The 18840-nt window shown below is 43.7% G+C and overlaps 1 protein-coding gene and 1 long non-coding RNA gene across 2 annotated transcripts; both read left to right on the top strand.

The window, feature by feature from the left end:
* Positions 1 to 1509: 1509 nt before the first annotated feature.
* Positions 1510 to 15496, top strand: LOC132648738 (uncharacterized). Its single transcript, XR_009587126.1, has 4 exons — positions 1510 to 1872; positions 13693 to 13806; positions 14231 to 14481; positions 15162 to 15496. It is a non-coding gene; the product is annotated as an uncharacterized LOC132648738 (long non-coding RNA).
* On the top strand, positions 2272 to 7136 carry Avpr1a (arginine vasopressin receptor 1A). Its single transcript, XM_021664112.2, has 2 exons — positions 2272 to 3491; positions 5835 to 7136. The coding sequence occupies exons 1-2, from the start codon at positions 2507 to 2509 to the stop codon at positions 6119 to 6121; spliced, it is 1272 nt and encodes a 423-aa protein (XP_021519787.1). The 5' UTR covers positions 2272 to 2506; the 3' UTR covers positions 6122 to 7136.
* Positions 15497 to 18840: the final 3344 nt, after the last annotated feature.

The raw sequence follows: 18840 nt of genomic DNA, 5'->3' as shown, positions 1-18840 counted from the left end.
GAGTTTTAAAAAAAAGAACTGATTCTGGAATTTACATACTTTTTAATCTGATTACTAGTTCCTAGGCACCTAGAGAGTCAGGTAGATGCGTACATATCTGTGTGTGTATGTACAGACATACATGCACACAGTGTGTGTGTGTATGAGTTTATATAGGTATCTGGTAATGTTATTACTGAATAATATAGTATCTTCTAACTGGATCCATTGATTCAACCTAACAAGTTACTTTTATGAATTGGAAACTTGGGCACAATTTGATTGTTGTATCAAATTCTTAACCCTTTTGGTTTCCTGAGAAGCCCCATACGGTCTCTTTGGGCTAAGAACATCTGTCCTCTCTCCCAGGGAAACCTAAAGTCCAAATGTGCCAGCCCAAGGGCTGTAAAGCTTCCTGGCTCTGGCCAGTAGACAGTTCTTTTTTTTCTTCAGACAATGTTAACTCTTACACAAAAACAATTCATGGAGATAACCTAGAACCCCAGCTCAGCTGTAGCCCATGGCAGCTCAGTCTCCAAGGGGGTACCCTAGTAAGGGGAACAGGGACTGTCGCTGACATGAACTCAGTGGCTGGCTCTTTGACCAACATCCCCCATGGGAGAGAAGCCTTGCCAGGCCACAGAGGAAGACAATGCAACCAGTCCTGATGAGACCTGATAGGCTAGGGTCAGATGGAAGTCGGGGAGGACCTCCCCTACCAGCGGACTGGGAGAGGGGAATGGGAGGAGATGGGAGAGGGGCATAGGAGGAGATAAGGGAGGGAGGGTGGGATTCGGAGGGGAGGAGGGAGAAGGCTACAGATGGGATACAAACTGAATAAACTGCTATTAATATAAATATACAAATTTATTTAAAACACTAATAAAGCAACTTGTGCCTTTTTAAAAAAGTCATCACTATGAGACAGTGACTATAATCAAGTTGCTTGAAGGTTTTGTTTTCTTCTCAAACGAGTGGTTTGGAACCTTTCACTTTTGTATTTTCGTGGCCGTCTTGGAGAAAATAAACCCACGCACCACCGAGTTCCATTTTCACAGCATTTCTCCACCGGGACTTGGCTCACTTGATCCTCCCATTAACCTGGTAAATGAGAACAGCACAAACTTTCATTCCCAGTTTTAACACGCATAGACAGAGGCTTATAAGCCCGGTGACACCCCGCTGATGCTGTATCTCAGGCCCCTCCCTCTTAACGTAACCAACAGCCCTGAGGTTCTACAGGCAAACATTGGGTTACACAGCAAAGCTAACCGCACCGAAGAAAACCTTCTGACCATTAAGATTGTGCTTCACAAAAGAAAACATTTTTTTTTTCAGAAGCAATTTGACCTGTACCATTGCCACAGTATAGCCAACGTTCTGACCTTTAAGGTTCCTTTCCCTGCACCTCAGAAGGTGGACCGTTTCTTCCTTTACGGAAACAGCTCCCCCTGCTGGCCTTGGTAGCCTCGTTCGCCAGAGTTAAGACTGCGGATGAAGTCTAGGGGTGTTCATCTACCTGAGGGGTGCTTGTCTCCACAGCGGGACTCAGTTGTCCAGAGCAAATAATCAGTCACGGGGGTGACGGGGTAGCAGGTTTGTTTGTTTTGTTTTGTTTGTTCAAATGCGTCCTAGCTCATGAGCCTGCACAAACAGAGAGAGAGAGAGAGAGAGAGAGGGAGAGAGAGAGAGAGAGGACTGAGATAGACCAGGCACTGGTCCTCAACTCTCTGCGCTAAGTCCAGTCCGCGGGAGTCACTCATTCATCCGGTGATTCTCCGCCCGCTCCTGCAGCGGGGTTCGGCCGCCCTGCTGCTGTCGGGGTCCGGCTTTCCGGAGAAACTTCCGTCGCGGCCGCGCACCGAGCCCGTGCACGCACCAGGGACGGTACAAGTGAGTGTCCGCGAGCGAGGGCAAGCGACGAAGTCGCCAGACAGGGAGGTTAGTTAAGCCACCGGGCTCCTACCCCGGCGGGGAGGAAAGCCGGCCCCGTGGCTAGCCCGGGCTGCAGCGCGGGCCCGGAGGCGCGCGGGATCCCGGCGGCCGCGGGGCGGGTCCGCTCTCCCGCACCTGTTGCCGCGCCGCGCGGCTCTAACTCGGCTTCCCGGGGAGGCCGGGCTCGCGGGGAAGTTCGGGGCCGAGCGGGAGAGCTCCGCGCTGCAGAGGAATCCGGAGTCTCGGCTCCACCCCTGCAGCCGGGAGTGAGACGGACAAATCACGAGCCACTCTGGGGTTTGGGGGGGGGGAGGTAGGCGCGTGGGGACACTCTCCAGCCACTAGGATGTGAGGGGGCGCGTCCTGAGACAGCCCGGGACCGCGCTCCCGAAGCAGACGGCGCCGGGACTCCGCGAGCATCCCTCCCAGGGCTGCCCTCCGCGCGCCGGGCCGCGCCGCGCCGCCGAGAGACCGTGGGGAGGGAGGCCGGCCAGCCGGCGCGCGGAGCCGAGGACGCGGGTTCGGGTCCCCCTCGGGGGCGAGAGGGCGGCCGCCCCCGCGGGCCGGGCGCTCCAGGCTCTGCCCCGCTAGCATGAGTCTCCCGCGAGGCTCCCACGGCGGGCCGGCGGGCAACTCCAGCCCGTGGTGGCCCGCGACCACCGAGGGCGCCAACGGCAGCCGGGCGGCGGCGGGGCCCGCGGCGGGCGGCGGGCCGGCGGGCGACGTCCGCGACGAGGAGCTGGCGAAGCTGGAGGTGGCCGTGCTGGCGGTGATCCTCGCCGTGGCCGTGCTGGGCAACGGCAGCGTGCTGCTGGCGCTGCACCGCACGCCGCGCAAGGCGTCGCGCATGCACCTCTTCATCCGCCACCTCAGCCTGGCCGACCTGGCCGTGGCCTTCTTCCAGGTGCTGCCGCAGCTGTGCTGGGACATCACCTACCGCTTCCGCGGGCCCGACTGGCTGTGCCGCGTGGTGAAGCACCTGCAGGTGTTCGCCATGTTCGCGTCCGCCTACATGCTGGTGGTCATGACGGCCGACCGCTACATCGCCGTGTGCCACCCGCTCAAGACGCTGCAGCAGCCCGCGCGCCGCTCGCGCCTCATGATCGCCGCCGCCTGGGCGCTCAGCTTCGTCCTGAGCACGCCGCAGTACTTCATCTTCTCCATGGTGGAGATCGAGGTCAGCAACGGCACCACAGCCCAGGACTGCTGGGCCACCTTCATCCAGCCCTGGGGCACGCGCGCCTACGTCACCTGGATGACCAGCGGCGTCTTCGTGGCCCCCGTGGTCGTCCTGGGCACCTGCTACGGCTTCATCTGCTTCCACATCTGGCGCAACGTGCGCGGGAAGACGGCGTCGCGCCAGGGCAAGGGCGGCAAGGGCTCCGGGGAAGCCGCGGGTGCCCTCCACAAGGGGCTTCTGGTCACGCCCTGTGTCAGCAGCGTGAAGACCATTTCCCGCGCGAAGATCCGCACCGTGAAGATGACCTTTGTCATCGTGACTGCCTACATCCTCTGCTGGGCGCCCTTCTTCATCGTCCAGATGTGGTCAGTCTGGGATGAGAATTTCATCTGGACCGGTATGTACGGAGAGTATGGAGGGTGTGTGTGTGTGTGAGAGAGAGAGAGAGAGAGAGGGAGAGAGGGAGAGAGGGAGAGAGAGAGAGAGAGAGAGAGAGAGAGGGAGAGACAGAGAGAGGGAGAGACAGACAGAGAGAGAGAGAGAGAGAGAGAGAGAGGTGGATTTTTCATAGGACCTGCTCAATACTTAAGCTTCTACGTGCATACGATTGCAAGTCTTCCATGTCCACATCATGGAAATAAATGAGCAAAAGTGCAAATTCCTGGGGCCTCCGTCCCAGGTAGGTTGGGGCCCAGGTGTCAGCACCTGTGGCGTGTATGGCCCTCCCAAGGCCACCACCCGGGCCTAGAGTCACCCACTAGCTGCACAGCAGTAGTGTCATTTTGCCAGATGACTTGGGCTTCTTGGATGTCTTGCCTTCCAGCCCCCGTGGGGGCTCGGGGAAGGAGTCTTACTGTCCTGGCTGCTGTTTGTTGGGTTAAGGAGACTCTCATAAGTAACAGAAAACTTTGGATGACATGCTTCCAAGATCAGCCGTAGAGATGGAAACAGAAGGGGAAAGAATTTAAGAAGTCGCGACTTCTAAACCGGCAGTTCTGAACATGCCTCCTCCTTTCCTAAACCGTAATCACTTTCTCTTCCTGGCACTCCAAAGCAGGAGTGTTGATCAGATAAATATTTATCTGAGTGTTGATCAGATAAATCCTCCGGACTTTGAGCACGGATTTGACAGCAAAACTATCGACACCACACAAACAGCCCTGCGGTGTACTGTGAAAGCTCCCCGCCCCTCTGGCCAGTTTCATTTTAGTTACTTCACAAAGCCGAAAAACTCATCTCCCAGGGGGGTATTATTTAACTTTTCATCTTGTAATACATTTTCTTTTAATTAGGAAAAAAAAACAAAAACTCTTTTTCCAAACCAAGTGTGTTTCAGAAGTGTTTCTGATGAGAACTTGATGAGAACTTTAGACAGGATTTAAATATCTGGGAGAAGAATTCTTTTTTTTTTTTTTTTTTTTTTTGTAATTTTAAGATTGAGGCATGGAATACATGAAATGTATTTTAATACGCTATTTCTTAAATGTTCATAGGTTCCATTTAAACAAATACTTCTATAGGCTACACTGCCAGTAATGATAAATGAAGGCAGAGTTCTTTTTGTCAATGCCAACCAATGTTTAAAATTCTCCCTAGCGCTTTATTGAGATTTGGACACAATCAGAACTGTTTTCACTCTTTGAGGATTCGGTTATGAATGCGATGCCTGGCTGTGGTCACCTGCAGCACCTCGCACAGGGCGCTGGACGCCGTAGAGCCACGGTCCTCAACCTTCCTAACGCTGCCACTCTCTGATAGAGTTCCTCGTGATGTGGCAATGTCAACCACGAAATTACCTTCACTGCTGCTCTGCAACTGTAATTTTGCTACGGTTCTGCATCCTGGTGGGATAAGCAGACGGTCTGAGGTGAGCCCCGTGAAAGGGCCATCTGTCGTGACCCACAGGTTGAGAACCATGGTCTACAGTTCATTTTGCCACGAGGGAAGAGAGATGATCCATGTTTGTGTGGTTCTTATTTTTTAGTATCAGTTCAATAGTTTCACTGTGAAAAGTTGTGATATCCACATAGTTTGCCAGGGGTAGTTCACAGAATATTTCAAAATCTTGTTGGGATTTTGTTGCTGTCTGTTTTAATTTTGTTTTGTTTTTGTTGTTTGAAACAGGGTCATATATAACCCAGATGTTTTTCTTATTATAATTTAATTGTTTGAACTACAACCAAAGACAGTCTTTTAAAATCAAGCCAAATGCCTAATGATTCACAAAAATTCAACTAAAGCTGGCATTCTATTTTAACTGCTAGCATTCTATTTTAACTACCATCTTTCATAGAGTTTCCATTTAAATCTGCTAAACACAACCCATATGTCATACTCTGCCCAAGTTATTAAGATGAATACAAATGGGTGTGTGTGTGGCTATAAACACTTCAAATTTCCATTCTGCAAATGCCATGTCTGTTCCCAAAGGCTTCTGCCACTGTGCAGTGGACAGGGAGTTTTGTTCAAATAAATTAATCAATAACTTCATCTTCTCGGAATTCCTGTTCATTACACTGGCCTGTTCTAACAGTGATTGGTTTAAACTATTTGAGGTAAGATATTTTCTTTTACAACCAACTTCCAAAAAGCACTCATTTCCCTAACAAAGAAGATGTTCGTTTGTATACTAACATGCAACTTTTGCGTCATTAATCAGTAGGAAAATAGATTAGGCAAGTGCAGTGTGCAGGGTCTTTCTTCGTCTGTGTAAGTGACCTCTCGCCACATTTTCATACAGATTCGGAAAACCCATCCATAACCATCACAGCGTTACTGGCCTCCTTGAACAGCTGCTGCAACCCATGGATATACATGTTTTTTAGTGGCCATCTCCTGCAAGACTGTGTCCAAAGCTTCCCGTGCTGCCAAAGCATGGCCCAGAAATTCACCAAGGATGACTCGGACAGCATGAGCCGAAGACAGACTTCGTACTCAAACAACCGAAGCCCGACGAACAGCACTGGGACGTGGAAGGACTCGCCCAAGTCTTCCAAGTCCATCAAATTCATTCCTGTGTCCACCTGAGCCTCCTGCAGCCCGACTCTGAGCAACTCTGGGGTCCATTATCTAAATCCGGCTAGAGATCATAAGAGCAGAGGAGGTTATGTGAGATAGAAATAAATCAACTCAATATGTACATTGTTTCTAGCTGTGTTTTCCCGTTGCTGTGACCAAAAACTGAGTTCTTTTGCATAGAATAGTAATGAAAATGTGCTACACAGAAATGTGCAGGCCTGCTTCATAACCGTACTGACTTTCTATTTTGTGGTTGATGGTTTTTTCATTGTATTTTTATTTCTGACATAAGTGAAGCTTGATTGGTTTAAGCACTGTTTCCAACCGAAGCTAACTCATTCATGATTTAAAGGCTCGTGTTGCTGTCAATTTGTCCATAGTAAAATGTCAGCAAGAGGTATAGGGGGTTTGGTTGAGAATGAAAAGGAAGTAGGTCAACCTGGCAGTCCTTCCTTCACAGCCCTGATCTTCTATTGGCTCTTAAAAACATGCTTACTAAGAGGTTTGAAAACACTATGGACAGACCAGTAATTTGTATGAGGGCTGCTATACTTTATAGAGGCATAGGAGGAACACCTTCTCTTGAAAGATCTGTGTTTTAAACATCTGTTGACCAGCATCATAAGGTACCCTGAGCTATGCCAGATGTTAATGCTCAGTACCTATTTGGTGATTCCAGATTCAGAGATTTTAAAGTCTCCTAGAGTAATGCCACATATGATGTACTCACTACAGGCTTGGTTTAAACAGTTTATTCATTTCTTCTCATTTCCAGTCGACACAACAGGTCCAGAATCCAGAGGACCCAGAGATGTGGGGAAACAGGAGACAGGCAGAAAGGAAAGGGGACTGAGCCTTGTCTGAGTTCCTTCATTAAGATATGACTAACGATATCCTTAAAAATATGTAAAGCCTCAGTTTCTTGGCTGCACAGTGGCTTGGTAAAACTCACGTCACAGGGTTGTTGTAAGGATTAAATAAAATTAAACGCGTGAAGAGTTTTTAAAAACCATAAAGTAACATACATGAGCCAGCAAGTTGTTTTTAGTGTGCTCTTGGGATCTTCAGAACCATAGATTTTTCTTTTTCAGCCTGTTTCTCATGAACTAACATTTGTTGTTGCATGTCTGGAACATGAAATCCTAGCACTTAAATATAGATCTGCTGATTCATTGTAAAGCCTTGCCTGCTGCTACCGAGCCTGGCTCCTCCGTGCCACAGTAGTCGTCTGGCACTGAGCTAGAACTCACTTTCAGTGCAAATAAGACAGGGCCATTTCTAATGGAAGATAAATTACAACACTCATTGGCTGTGGAATTTGCATTTTTCATCAACGAGAGTTCTTTAAGATCAGGTAATGCTGGATGACACAGCACAAATATTTAGCAATTCTCAGCTGCTAAAATAGCTGCTTTAAATAGTATTATCGGCTTTCTTTCTCTCTCTCTTTCTCTCTTTCTTTCTTTCTTTCTTTCTTTCCTTTCTTTCTTTTTTCTTTTCCCTTCCTTCCTTCCTTCCTTCCTTCCTTCCTTCCTTCCTCCTTCCTTCCTTCCTTTCTCTCTCTCTCTCTCTCTCTCTCTCTCTCTCTCTCTCTCTCTCTCTCTCCCCCTGTAGATAAGAGGCCATCGGCTGGATGGCCCCACAACAACCTGAAACCATGGGCTTCACTTCTCTTCATTCTGTTGTATTTCCAAATTCTCAGCCCTCAGAGTCTCTGAGTAGATAGGTCAAAAACTGTTCCAAACATTCGGGAGAGGTCGTTTTCTTAGGTTTTAGAATTCTTCTTCCTAAAATAACAAATTGGGCTGTGATGTCATAAATCACTTGCCTTTCAATCAATATCTAACACTGAAAAATTATCATACCAAGTAAAAATTAGATGTATGTATATATATATATATATATGTACATATATATGTTGAACATACATACATCTATGTTGAAAGTGACAACTGAGCTATCAACTCCAGTAAACAAATCTTGGACATTACCCTGCATTGGATGGTCACTCCATTTGACAACAGCTCCCCGCACATATGCCACAGATGTGGAACTTGGTCTTTATGTGGGTCCCCTAACAACTAGGACAGGGACTGTCTCTGACTCTGTTGCCTGCCTTTGGATCCCTTTCCCCTGGCTGGGCTGCCTTGTCTGGCTTCAATGGAAGAGGATGCACTTAGTCCTGCTGTGCCAGGGTGGGTTGGTACCCATGGGATGGGACCTCCCTTTCTCTGAGGAGAAGGAGAACCAGAGTGAGGGAGAGGTGTGAGGAGAGGAGGGAAGGGGCTGTAAACAGGCTGTAAAGTGAATAAGTTATTTCATGAAAAAAAAAAAAAAACTAAAGTTTCTGGTTTAGAATAAACAAGATCTTACCCTTCTAAGCCCATTTCCAAAACATCAGTTTTTTGGCATAACTTCTGTTTCAAATACCAGCATATACCTTCAGGTTAAACATTTCCATCTGACCCTTTTGCTAGGAGCATCTCTGGATTCTCCTACTCACCAGGGTTCTCTCTCTCTCTCTCTTTCTCTCTCTCTCTGGAAAAAGTAACATGTTACCATATGGCAATCTGGCTTTGTTATAAATAGTTTTCAGTGTATATGCACATATTGGCACTGTGCTGTCTTTTTTTTTTAAATGTATCAAGAAATTAAGGAGAGGTCTGGGGCCTAGGAAGAGAAGAAGCAGGTGCCAGCTCTGCGATAGGCGGTTGGGCTCTTACACTGTGGTTTAGCTGAAGAAGAAGAAAAAACAACTACCTAATGCTAAACCTTTCTGATGTGGGTGCCCGGAGACATCAAGCATACAGCACCAGGCAACGGGCTGCATTGGAAGAGGCCATCGTTCTCTCTCAGAAGGAAGAAGCTGCAGGCTAAAGGAAGGAAGTGTTCTGGGACAGGAAGCTTCCCTTTCCTTGATGAAAGGGAAGCTCTGAAGTCCAGATTGTAGTCAAGCAGAAGTATGCCACTTTGTTTTATTTTGTAGTTTATCTGAGGGAGGGCCCTGCAAGTGCACAGCACTGATGAACCCGAGTGTGCATTAGATATTTGCTTGGTAATGAAGGAGGTCCACTGGGAGGGAGAAGTGGTTTACCGAACAGTTGATAATTATTAACAAGTGATGACAAATAAGCATTTTGAAGGACACATATTCAATACCTAATAGATTAGAACCAGACCATAAATTTTTAAAGTATAAAAATACTTGGTCTTTTCTTTCAGATCTTCTCTGAAACATAACTGCAAAGGAAATTAGCAAACTGTATATTCAACCTTATTACACAATTATTATTTTTGTTAACGAAGATTTATCACTTTTGTGACTAAAAGAAAAGCTGAGGAAAGGTGTGATTTCAGAAGAGAAATAAATCAAGGGCTTTTAGCAATTTGCTGATCTGTAGCAAGCATATAACAATATCTAGAGTGGAGAAACACTTGCGGTTAAAAATCACATATTTATCTGTTATTCTATAAATAAAGTAATATACTTAGCTTCAAGTTTTATTCTTCTCAAGCTCTAAAACCCAGAGTTTTAAATTCGTTTTAGCACTGGCAACTTATAACACTTGGCTCCACCTAAGACATAATTACATGTTACAATAGGGAGAAATAGATTCTAATCATTTATCTCCAAAATTCCAGAGATTAGGCTCCTCCTATAAACTGGCAAAAAGGGAGCCTTTGTCAGGACTACACTGAAGGCAGTAACTGTGTGAAAGACAGCCAGGGCAGAATAGGGAAATCATGATGCTGCTCCCTGAAGAACCGACTCAGCCGAGGTCCTGACCTTCCCCCTGCACGTGGGCTTTCAGTGTCAATCAGTGTGAGGCTTGGCGAGTAACACAGATCAATATCAGAGGGTGGTCCTTGATTAGAACTTGACCTCAGGCGGTTTGAGTCAATATTTAAAGATTCGTGACGGTTGCTTTCCAAGACAGCTTCAGTGGGCTGAAGGGTAAACAGTGTGGCTCCGTTTGCACAGGACACCAATTGCTCTAACACCCCTGGCCGTGCTTCCTAACCATGATGCTCGGTATTCACACGAGCGACCCATTTTAGCATAAAACATGTATTGTCACAGATTTTTTTAATTCCACACTTGGTATTTGCTGAGAGTCAAACCCAGGCTTGCCTCACACATTCAAGACAAGCTCTTCACTGTTAAATTGTATTGCTAGCCCCTTCTTTTCATAATTAACATGTGTGAATATATTGTCTATGTCATATTGGTTTATGACTTAAATAAAATAGAAGCAGAGTCTGATGCAATGAATCAAATAGTTTTTGTATTCTATGGTCAAACTGGCAAACAGAAAAAGTAAGTATAAATCTGACATGAGAATTGTTAGTAATCTGGAAAGATTAACATTTCTATGTAAAAAAACTAATTGTGCTTATATCACAAGATTTTCAAATTAAATATATTATTGGCTGACACTTTAAGCACTTTAAAAAGTTATTATGAACTAATATAAAACGTTTAGTATTTTATTTTTTGAATTTTTTTTCAAATATATTATGTCCTTCAACTTTTTATTCTGGGTAGAAGAACTTCAACCTATTCTTTCTGGGTTTAGTGTATAACTCTAGTTTCACATGGACATTGAAATATATTAATTACATTTAATATTTGGTCATTTATAAAAAAGGCTTGTGGTATATTATTATATTATGTATATTATATGCTACTATATATATTCAATTCCGTATGATATATCATATTATATTATTTTATAAATTATAGTATATATTATATTATATCAAGTAATATAATTATGTCATAATACATATTGCAATGTGAATTATATTATATATTATTTATATTAATATGTTATAATTATATTATGATATATTACACATTATATATTAACAGCCAAGTAGGCTTCATCCCAGGCATGCAGGGGTGGTTCAATACACAGGAACCCATCAATGTAATCCACCATATAAACAAACTGAAAGAAAAAAACCACATGATAATGTCCTTAGATGCTGAAAAAGCATTGATAAAATCCATCACTCATTCATGTTTAAAGTCTTGGAGAGATCAGGAATACAAGACACACATGTAAACATAGGAAAGGCAATATTCAGCAAGCCTATAGCCAACATCAAACTAAACAGAAACTTAAATCAGTTCCACTGAAATCAGGGACAAGGCAATGTTGCACACTCTCTCCATATCTCTTCAACATGGTACTTGAAGTTCTTGCTAGAGCAATGATAATGAAAGGAGATCAAGGGGATACAAATTGGAAAGGAAGTCAAAGTATCACTATTTGCAGATGATACGATAGTATACATGAGTGACCCCAGGAGCCTACCACAGAGGGACTCTGAAAGACTCTACCCAGCAGAGTATTAAACCAGATGCTAAGACTAATAGCCAAAATTTGGGCAGAGTGCAGGGAATCTTATGAAAGAAGCCAGAGATAGAAAGACCTGGAAGGGACAGGAACTCCACAAGGAGAGCAACAGAACCAAAAAAATCTGGGCCAAAGGGTCTTTTCTGAGACTCATACTGCAACCAAGGACCATGCATGGAGATAACCTAGAACCCCTGCACAGTTGTAGCCCATGGCATCTCAGTGTCCAAGAGGGTTCCCTAGTCAGGGGATTAGGGTCTGTCTCTGACATGAACTGATTGGCCTGTTCTTTGATCATCACCCCCTGAGTGGGGAGCAGCCTTACCTATCCACAGAGGAAGACAATGCAGCCAGTCCTGATGAGACCTGATAGGCTAGGGTCAGTTGGAAGGGGAGGTGGTCCTCCCCTATCAGTAGACTGGGGGAGGGGCATAGAGGAAGAAGAAGGAGGGAGGGCAGGACTGGAAGGGGATGAGGAGGTGACAGCTGGGATAAGAAGTAAATAAATTGTAATAAAAATGAAATTTAAAAATATAAAATATGTGCAATACATGATATAATATAATTTAATATATTATAATTTATGTTAGTTATAAATACATAATATATATAGGAATAAAAACAATTTGCAGACCTGCTTGAAATCATTATTTTACAACTCACGTTAGCAATGAAATGTATTTCAGGTTAATTGTGGTTTACAGTTGGCAAATGTGTTGAAGATGTAGCTAAGTTGTAGAATACTTGACTTACATGTCTCCACCACCAGAAAAAAACTTTTCCACAGTATGTGGTTACAGATAGGTTTATATTTGAGTACAAAAATGTTTATACTATTTGAGCATGGCAAGAGTAAGTTAAAGTCTTTAAGTTCCTTTCCACTAAATTATAATCACGAAAATAAGTAAATGGCATATTAAGTCACCCAAAATAATTGGAAGTAGCCAATTTCACAGTTTTAGCTGGTCCTTAAAATATCATGTATGCCCATTTATTTCTGAAAACAATATAATTGGCTTTGGGGCTCCTGTGGACTACAATTACTCCCGTTTCAGTCTTTTGTGTTATAATTCTTTTCCTAAGGCTAATAAATTCCAATCATATCAACTTCCAACCTATGTTGTCTAATGTTTTCCTTTTTATTTTTAAATTGAATCTTAACAGCATAGACTAAAAGCTAATTTGGGATTTGGCTTAAATTCTAGAAAAGAAGAATATGAAAATTCTATTTAAAAATACTACGAATGTTTTAAAGGCTTATTGCAAAACTGGAATAATAATTGCGTAGCATGCCAAAGACTCATAACGAAACACATCAGAGCAGGAGTTGTTCTCTGCTGTCTTTAACCCTTCCTGATCTCCAGCTGTGCGTTCCTTCCATCTGTTCTCCAGTTTCTGTTTACATGCAGTTCTGGTTTGCTTTTTGTTGCTGTGATAAAAGCCAATTTAGGAAGGGAAAGGGTTTATTTTATCTCACAGCTCCCAGCTTACAGATCATCACTGCCGCAAAGGAAACTTAGGGCAGGAACTGGAAGCAGAAATTAAAGCAGAGACCAGGGATGAATTATGTTTACTGGCTTGCTCCCCATGGCTTGCTCAGCCTGCTTTCTCATACAGGCCAGGACTGCAAGCCCAGAGGTGATAGCACCCACAGTGGGCTGGGCCCCCACATCAATCGTTGATCCGGAAAATGCCTCTTAGGCTTGCCCACAGGCCAATCTGGTGGAGGCAGTTTCTCAGCTGAGGTTCCCTCTTTCCAGATGACTCTGGCTTGCGTCAAGCTCACAGAACACCAAGCAGCACACACGCCTTCACTGGGACACACATACCTAAATGTTTGGCACCGTTAGTCTGTTGACCTATTTTGTCTAAGATGTTTCTGCAATGCTTGTCTTAAAAATAGGGACTGTGTTCTTTTTATCGTAACAGTTTCATGTCTGTCTGTAAAAAGCATGAAACTCATTAAATTAATATATTTAATATACATATTGTGTGTATATGGGTGTGTGCATTAATGTATAATGTTAAGATGTATATGTATAATATGTATATGTATAACATTAATGTATAATGTTAAGATACACTGTAAATTTGAAAGTAAGAAGCTTTACCAAAACAAAACAAAACAAAAAAACAAAACAAAACAAACAAAAAAAAACTTCATTAATTTCTTTTTTCTTTCTCTTCTTTTCTTCTTCTGTTGTTTTTGGAATACAGAAGAGAATCAGGAATTCCTGTTTTCCCACAACTTAGAGCAGAATGACCTTAGTGGAAATATTTGAATGACTCTGGATATCCAAGTAATGGCTTGTTTGACAAATGAACTTGCAGGTAAGCCTACAGTTAACAACGGTAGTGGAAAAATCACGGTCACAGAGATGGATACTTCTCCATAGACACTGCCCGACAGGACTCAGCAACTAACCCAAAGTGTTCAGCTGCCATCTTCCCCGCCCCTTAGATGCTCCCACTATCGCTTCCTTTCCAAAGCTCTTCATCCATTTCTTTCTTTTTTATTTTGACCATCTCTTCACCAGCTCACACAGAGGCAGCCTCTGTTCCAGTGTCTTACTTGGTAGTCCTAATTGTTTTTTGTTTTGCTGTTCTGTATTCCCACTGTAAAGTATCACCCCCCATTTTCCAGACTCCATTGCCCACCTGTGGTTTAACATTTAGGCAAGAACATCAAGTCACTCAAGGGGAGAAGAAAATGGCCTCCAAAATCTGAATATGGGTGCCATGTCATGTTCCTCAGGTCCAGTTCTCGTGGAAAATCCAGAATCCAGTACACATCGTGGAAGTATTTGCAAGACAACGAATGACCTAAACATAGTGAGAGTGCTCAGAAGCCTTAAAACCGCCAATGACTACTCAAAGGCAACGAAGAGCTTGCATAAGAACTTTAACTTTTGAAAAGATCCAACCAAAACATAACATTTGAACATTATTCTCTCCCTGTCCAAATAACCCATCTTTCTCCTGACCCAAAACACTGTAGACAAATGGGTAAGCTGAGAGGGGGTGTGTGTGGAAACAGGGACCTCAATGAGAAGGACAGAGGACAAAGGCAAAAAATAGTTCCACTTGAAAGGCTCTCAGAACAAAAGAACATGTCTTGGTTTCCTTGTTTCTACTGTGTTACAGTAGATCAAGTGAAGAATTCTAGAGTCTGTGTGTGTGTGTGCGTGCGTGTGTGTGTGTGTGTGTGTGTGTGTGTGTGTAAAGAGACCAGAGGTCATGTTAGGCATCTTCCTCTTCCTTCAAAGGGTATTCTTTGAGACAGCGTCTCTCACTAAACATGGAGATGAGTTCTGCTAGACTAGCTGTCCATAGAGCCAACCAGGATCTCCCTGTCTCCTCCCTCAACTGTCCCCTCCCAGCATCGGTATTACATGCCTCTGTGATATACTTTCACACGGGTGCTGAGTATCTGAATTTAGATGTTTGTGTAGCAAGCACTTTACCCACTGAGCTGTCTCCCTGGACTTGGCTTTAGGACATTTTATTCCTTAGATAAAATAGCTTCCTTAGATTGATGTTCTTACCACTAGATAAGAAACTCAGAGATCCTTGGAAAACAAAATAACATGATTTAGTCTTTATTGGAATAAGAAATTATTGCCTTCAGCATTTCAAAATTTTTTAAACTTACTTATTTTATTTTATGTGCATTGGTGTTTTGTTAGGTCCCCTGGAACTGGAGCTACAGACAGCTGTGGGCTGCTGTGTGAGTGCTGGGAATTGAATCCATGTCCTCTGGAAGAGCAGCCAGTGCTCTTTATGGTTGAGCCATCTCTCCAGCCCAAAAAGAGGTAGCAGATAACTGAACCTTAGACTCTCAGATTCAGGGTCAGGAACCTTATCAATTGAACGATCCAAGCCTTCTTCAAATATTCTTAACTAGTAAATTTCTCTGTAGAATATAAGTGTGACCAACTTTGTAGCTCTATTGATAAAATAAAGTTAAATGGACCCTTTTATGAGGTTTTTAAGCATAGTAAAGCGTTTATTCTCGTTTGGATGCTGTTTTTCTCCTTTATCCAATACAGAAAGGATGTCACCCAGCACAATTTCTTATGCACTGTAATGTCTTTAACCTTGAAATGATTTCCTGTTTCTACTTATGCTGTGCATAGTTTTCTCATTGACCTGTCTCATATTGAGCTGAGTTATGAACAGGGTCCTGGAGGAGTTAAATATAAGGCTTGCTCTTAGACTAATTCCTCAACCTGTGAAATTCTTTCTTAACCTCAGAAAGTGGCAGCCAGTATTGGTGAGTCACAGCTTTATAGTGGTACATTAAGCCCTGTGATGTAGCCCTCTGTGTTTTTAGAGGATTCTGTTTCCAGCCAGCTTCCTGATAAGCACAAGGAGATCAATTTCTTCCAGCGTGGCCTTCTGACTTTTCTTCACACACTCCAGCAGCCCACCTGTCTCAACATGCTGATGTTCAGGGCAGTGCATAAGATTGCTCAAATGCACACTGTAGTTCTGTAGGTCCTCTTCCAGAATGACCTGTGATTGTAATGAGGCAGCTGTGCTCACTATGGCAAGACTATGAATCCATGTAGAGGCCAAAAAGGTGCTGCGTGTGTGTTCTTCTGTGCAGGGATGATGAAAACTAAACACTTTAAAGATTTTGCTTCAGACCAAACTCCTGTCTGGTAGACAGCCTCTGACACGGTGAGGCAAGCTCAGTCCGGCTGCCCAGAGAGTGGCCTCGAAGGGTGCTCACTTTGCTGCTTGCAGAATTTGGTCTCCCATATTTCTATTTGCAGTTGGCAGGCTCTAAAGCTTTGAATGCAGAAAAAAAAAAGTCCTGATCTCAGAGTTGAAGTAAGAATAACATTCCTTAAGAGGCGAAAACAAAATCTATGATTTTGATAAAAAAAAAAAAAAAATTGTCCTCCCAGTCTAAGAATTCCTTTCCACAATTGTCCTAAAATCAAGGTCCTCACAGTAAGTCCTCCTGTTCCTCAAGACCAGGAACAGGTGCTTCTCCGAAGGCAAGATGGCTGAGCTGAGTTTTCATAATGTCTGGACATAGGTGCGAGATGACTAATGACGATGTTTTGTTTTGATAGCTTTCTCTCTACTGTGTTAATAATTATTTTTTCCAATTTAATTTTTCCTTCTTTCGCAATACAGTGCATACATAAGATCAGAAAACTATAGGACACTAAGAGGATAGAAATTAATCCAGCACCCCAAACTCCCCCATATGTCTATGTAAAATGGAACTTATTTTAAATTCAAGTAAATTTATTTGTCCTTGCTAACTGACTTCTGGTTAAGTTTTGGAAAATAGTATATACATCATCTTTCTTCCTCTAGCATCCTATTGTAGTTATACAAACACGTAAGCTAATTCATTGGTCAGTGTTCTGTTTTCTTCTCCGGAATCTAATTTGTGACATTCGGTCACTATAGCTATCCTTTAATCTGTGTTTTCACTGCACAGATTTTCTTTTCTACATTTCAATCTCTGTCTCTTTATGACCCATTTGTACTTTTGTACCTAAAGAGTGTTTTCTGCAGGGCTAGGATGTAGTTCAGTTGGTAGAGTACTTACATGGCATACACAAATCCCTAGGTTCTATTCCACCAGCCTCACTCTAAATGGGCCATGAGTATTCATACCTATAATCCAGGCACCCAGGAGGTGGAGTGGGAGTTTCAGGAGTTCAAAGTCAGCTTCAGATTCATTGGAAATTCAAAGACGGACTTGTGTAGAGATCATATTTCAAAAGGGAGGAGGCAGGACTGGAAAGATGGCTCAGTGGTTAAAAGGCTTGCCACAGAAATGTGGGGATCAGCATTCAAATTTTCTCATTCTTTTGTTTGCCTGGGAAAGTTTTATAAGATAAAGCATCGAAGTCTAATTGAACAGACTTTGCTTACACAGTCCTATGTTCCTGTACCATTGTGTTCTTGCTTCTATTGCTCCCAGTGATCAGTGTGCAACTACTTCTGTCTTCCTTCTTTGTATGAAATTCTTTGCCCCTCCCTTTTTGTGCTGTGCAGTAATTTCATCCTGATGTGCTTTGGCATGGCTTTCTTTTTACTTTTGCTGTTGCTTCATAAGCCTCTTGAATCTATGACTTTATAAGTTTTGTCACTTTTGCACAAGGATTCTTTCTTTTTCCCCTCTTTATGGGACTCTAGAACTTTGGGGATTACCCTACAGGTCACTTATAATTTGTTTATATTTTGGCCTTTTTTTTTCTTTTGTCCTTTAATTTATGTTATTTCTATTGCTGCATTTTTTTCCCATTTCTTGCTTTATTATGCTCCTAATTTTCTTTGAATATTGGGACACACCCATTGTTGCTTTTAAAGATTAATTAATTACATGTGTGTTGTGATATAACTATTTCATGTCATGCAACAGTTGTGGCACAAGGAAGTTTGCTGCAGAAAGGGCAGGGGAGACGGAGGAGGACTTACAGTCTGCGTGAGCCATGAGAGAAATCGTGTGGGAGAGCAAAGTGGGAGGGAGACAGACAGGCAGAGAATACAGAGAAGAGGAGAGAGAGAGGTGATGGGCCCGCTGCCTTGATGTGGCAGCTGGCAGGTGATGATATCATGTTGCTAAGCAACCTAGAGGCAGGCTAGCAGGGCTGCCTGTTTGCTAACAATGTGTGTGGGTAGTTAGCCTGCATGTCCTATGTCAATGCGCAGGGAGGACAGAAGAGGGCAAAGGAAGCCCTGAGACTGGAGTTACAGGCAATTGCGAGCTGGAGTGTGAGTGCCAGCAATCAAACCTGTGCTGAGCAGCCAGTGCTCTTGAATAAAAAGCCATTATCCATGGGCCCTCTGGCTTTCTACGACTTATTTTCGTCTGACTTGGCTTTCTTGGGCTCCTCACTGAAAAGTTAGTGCGTGCTGACTTGAGGTGCTCAGTCTTTACACTGAGATAGCAAACGGAAGTCAAGGAGCCTGGTTGTAAGATCTTAGCTCACTGTTCTGAACCTTGTTTTCGTAACGTACCTTTCCTTACTCGAATGAGCTGAGGCTGCTCCAACCCTGTGCTCTTCAGGGCTGTCGTGGACAGGTGTTTGACGTCTTAGGTTGCCTTCATGTGAGAAAAATCTCCCATAATTTCTAGGTGCAATGAAGCCCAGCAGTATGTAGCTGGTGAATGACTCGTGGAATTCTGTTTTTCCCCCTTAAAATCAGGTCTCATATAGTTCAGTCTGGCCTCAAAAGCTAGACTCTTGAGTTTTTAAGCCTGTGTCTACCTCCTAAGTTCTGGACTTACAGACATCACTACCAAAATCAGTCCACGTGATTGTGGGGCTTGAACTCAGGGCCTTGCATATGCTAGGAAAGGGCTCTACCAGCTGAGGCACTTCCCTAGCCTTC

This window comes from Meriones unguiculatus, chromosome 17, assembly GCF_030254825.1.
Source record: "Meriones unguiculatus strain TT.TT164.6M chromosome 17, Bangor_MerUng_6.1, whole genome shotgun sequence".
Taxonomy (NCBI): Eukaryota; Metazoa; Chordata; class Mammalia; order Rodentia; family Muridae; genus Meriones; species Meriones unguiculatus.
This window is presented reverse-complemented; position numbering and strand designations above follow the sequence as displayed.

Excerpts from the sequence above, each read along its gene's own strand:
- Avpr1a (XM_021664112.2), top strand. The coding sequence starts at position 2,507 with ATGAGTCTCCCGCGAGGCTCCCACGGCGGGCCGGCGGGCAACTCCAGC. Across the intron at positions 3,492-5,834 it reads TGAGAATTTCATCTGGACCG|ATTCGGAAAACCCATCCATA; the intron begins GTATGTACGGAG and ends ATTTTCATACAG.